The 3,908-nt window shown below is 38.5% G+C and overlaps 1 protein-coding gene across 1 annotated transcript; it reads left to right on the plus strand.

Annotated features, from left to right (window-relative positions):
* The first annotated feature begins 390 nt into the window (after window positions 1–390).
* LOC131060588 (uncharacterized) lies at window positions 391–3,374 on the plus strand. Its single transcript, XM_057993884.2, has 2 exons — window positions 391–921; window positions 1,551–3,374. The coding sequence occupies exons 1-2, from the start codon at window positions 599–601 to the stop codon at window positions 3,169–3,171; spliced, it is 1,944 nt and encodes a 647-aa protein (XP_057849867.2). The 5' UTR covers window positions 391–598; the 3' UTR covers window positions 3,172–3,374.
* The last annotated feature ends 534 nt before the right edge of the window (window positions 3,375–3,908 follow it).

Genomic DNA, 3,908 nt, shown 5'->3' on the forward strand with positions numbered 1-3,908 from the left:
TCTAAAACGATAATCTTGAATTCAAACAACATATTCCAAACCATAAAATTGTGCTTAGGTCTACAGAATGATAATATATGCAAGCCATGATCTTCACATGTTTTTGAAAGGAAAACTATGGGTACTCTATCAACATTGAAAGATTTAGAGGTTTTATTTTAGTCATGTTTGGATACTTGTAAGTGGATGCATAGTTGGTTTGAAGCTATCACTTCTCCATTCAGACATTAATTGCACTAACAACATCATTCGCCAAATGATATATCAATTGATCTCATTAACTACACAATTATATTAAAAAACTGACCATTTTTTCTCAATAGACCTTGTGAAACTCTTCGGCATATGCTACCTAGTATTAATCTTAGAAGACAGCAGAAGTTAGCCACGGGTAGTTTACATATCCATTTTATCACGAAAAAGACTTTATTTGAACACCTTGGCCATTGTTTGTGGATCTTAAAATTGAAAAAGAAAACAGAGGCCTTTGGGACTGGTTAGGTTGTGGTTGGCCTCGATTTTTTTCCTTAATTTTCAAGCCTGGCTGTTTCAAACCCTGATTTTTTCCAATTTCAGATTTGCGATTGTGTGAGCGACGATGTATAATGGCATTGGATTGCAGACTCCTCGCGGCTCGGGTACCAATGGATACATTCAGAACAACAAGTTCTTCGTTAAACCGAAGGCTGTGAGAGTGGAGACCAAGGAAATCGAGGAGGGGCAGGGCGCCGGCGGGGTGTCGCGGAAGGCGAATCCCCAAATTCTGGAGCATGATCGCAAGCGCCAGATCGAACTCAAGTTGGCTCAGCTGGAGGACACTCTCGCCGACCAGGGCTTTAGTGATCTCGAAATACTGCAGCAGCTCGAAGAATCGAGGAAAATCTTGGAGGCTCAAGACACTTCGCCTCCCGACTCGCAAAAGTAAGCTATGCTAGGGGTTTACTTTCCAGCCCTTTTTGTCACACGTTTCTTTATTTTTCTTGGGTGTTGGTCTATCAATCAATGGAGTTTCTTTTCAACATTGTCTACAACTGCCCCCTTAATCTCATTTTCACGCTATTTATCTCTACACATAGCATCATAAATTTACGCCCTTCCCCCCAATTTGATTGAGTTTATTTTATTAATTACAGCCATACTCATTAAATCCAAGCCCTAACAACTCTTGACTGCCTAACATACGGTTGTAACTTTTTTCTCTGGATACACAACACTTTCAACATAATTCGCACCTGGAGTGCCCTTGGAAGCCTCTTTCTATCAAGTTCTACCCCGTTGGAATCCTGTTATGTTTGCAAATCATAGATAAAAAATGGATTTTGGCCTTTGCCCTCCAAATAATATTTGTTAATCGGACAAATTATTCATTTAGGTCCATACATGTCAAGAACGACAGTGGAATGTGCAACCGTGCCTTATGTTGCATTCCTGCTACTTGGGAAATAATTTTGCCTTACTCTGTTTGTTATCTTTTGGATTAGTATTGTGTTAACTAAATGTTGGTTCTTCTTTTCATCTTCATGTTCCTGAACTTTGGGTGGTTTGTTCAGGGTGTCTGAGACACAAACCCATCAAATTGCAGCCAAAAAAGAAAGGCAATTAGAGGTTTTCAGGGCTGCCTTGGGTCTGGGAGATATAGAGGAGGGACAGGTTTTTGATGGAGATCTTCAGGAGCAACGTAAGCAGGAAAGAATAGCAAGGGAAGAAAGAGAGCAGGAGCGTCATCAGAAGCTTCTGGAGCAGAAAGAGGAGGAAAGAAGAAAGGAAAAGGAATGGAAGAAGGCCATGAAAGAGGAGCGAAGGCAGAAAGAAAGAGAGGAAAAAGAAAGAGAGCAAGAAGAAAGCAGGAAAAAGAAGCTTGAGAAAAAAGCACGGATTGGGTCTGAGGAGATTGGCAGGAAAAGAAGAGAGGAGCAGAAACCAGACAGCACAAGAAAACAAGAAGATAAGAGGCGTCGGAGAAAGGAAAATTTCAAGCATTCTGATACGGGGAGGTTAGATATCAGTCAGAAGTTAGATGGGAGGCATCATGAACGTAGGCATGCTGAAGATAAAGATTCCAAAAAATATGAGGGAAGAAGAAAGACATACGAAGATGAGACTGACAGCGAGAGTGAGAGTGACATGAAAAACAAGAGTAAAAGATCAGGAAAACATAATAGCAAGTATAATGATGATAGTGAAAGTGAAAGTGAAAGTGAAAGCGAAAGTGACAGTGAGAGCAGTGAGACCGATAGTGACAGTGATAGTGACACTAGTTCTCGAACCAGCAGTGAAAGTGACAGTGAGAGTGATGTTGACACAAGGAGCAGAAGGAAGATATCAGGAAAGCGTGAAGAGAGGACATATCAGGATGCAAAACGGAGTGAAAGTGATGGTGATATAGGGAGCAGGAAGGAAAAGAACTACAAGAGGATTAGGAATTATGCAGATGAGAGTGATGGTGCAAAGGATGGTACCCTTATTAGAAAAAAGTCAGAAAAGCATGAAGAGAGCAGAAAACGGAAATATGAAAATGAAAGTGACAGTGACAAGGGCATAAAATCTGTAAATAAAGTCCCTAAGAAAAGGGAGTCAGACACTGAATTATTTGAGAGGGTAGTGGAAAGGAGGGAGAAAAGGAGTAGATATGATCATGATAATGATATTGAAGATAACATTTATGAACATGCTGGAAAAAATTTAGAGAAATATAATAGAAAGTCTATAAAAGATTCTGGTGGAAGGAATGAGATTTACAAAGGAACCGAACATGATGATATTATGTATGGTGCAGAGGGAAAATACAAGAACAGAAATATGGAGAAGAATCTTTCTGATCATAGAACTGATAAGCATCATACCTCGGTAAAAAGACAAGATAATACAGAGCCTAGAAGGCTTGGGACAATGGGAGAAAGAAGAAATCGTGATAGAGATGCTATGGGTGAGAGAGGGCATGCTATTAGAGACAGTAGGAATGCGGATCACAAAGCTCTATCATTTCATCATGGCGCAAGAAGATATGAAGAAGAGAGTGGTGGGAATGTTTACGAGAGAGATTCCCAAAACCCTGACAGGAGGAGAGAAAAAATATATGAGGGTAATGATGACATTGACAGGAGACGTGCATCTAGAAGTGATGAAGTAAAGGATAACTGCAAAATTTCAGGTATGAGCAGAGGTAAATAAAAGCATGATGAAGAGAGTAATAAAGATGATTGTTAATTCATCAGTTATGAAACTAAGGGCACATAATAGTCAAAGAATGTTTGCATGAGCTTCCAAGCTCCTTGGGTTGTTATTTTGTACAATTTACTATGTACATGGTATTGGATTTATTTTCTTTCTATGTAGACATATTACTAAAATGTAAAAGGTTTTATGTTTTAGTCTGTCATTGAATCATAAGCTGGTTTTGGTGGGTTATGTATTAGAATCTGGTAAATGCTAGAATTTTTTTTTCAATGACATCTAATTTAAAATAGATTTCTATCTGGTAAAGTTACCGAACAATGTTTCTGGGCTGGTTATTTTTAAAATTATTTGAAGGCTTTTTGATTAATTTCAGCAATGTCTTTCATATTTGAAACCTCATTTTTACCTTCAATGCATTACACAGCAGAAAATTCTGTATGAAAAGTGTATGGGCCACTCATTTTTGGGTGGTAATATCAATATGTCTTCATAACTGTATTCAAAAGTGAACTTCTTGTTGGCTCATGGTGGGTTAGGATGGATCTAAAAGGGAACAGTGAATCTACAGAGGTTTTGCTGTTAAACTACTTGTGTCTTGATGATTATGGTTCTAACCTTCTCTTACTCTCAGGAAGTGCTTTTGCAAAGGGCAACATTACTTTTTTTAACATTACTAAATGCCCAGGGTTGTAATGATGTAACTTATCTACTGAATAATCAATATAAATATG

The sequence above is a fragment of the Cryptomeria japonica genome, chromosome 5, assembly GCF_030272615.1.
Source record: "Cryptomeria japonica chromosome 5, Sugi_1.0, whole genome shotgun sequence".
Taxonomy (NCBI): domain Eukaryota; kingdom Viridiplantae; phylum Streptophyta; class Pinopsida; order Cupressales; family Cupressaceae; genus Cryptomeria; species Cryptomeria japonica.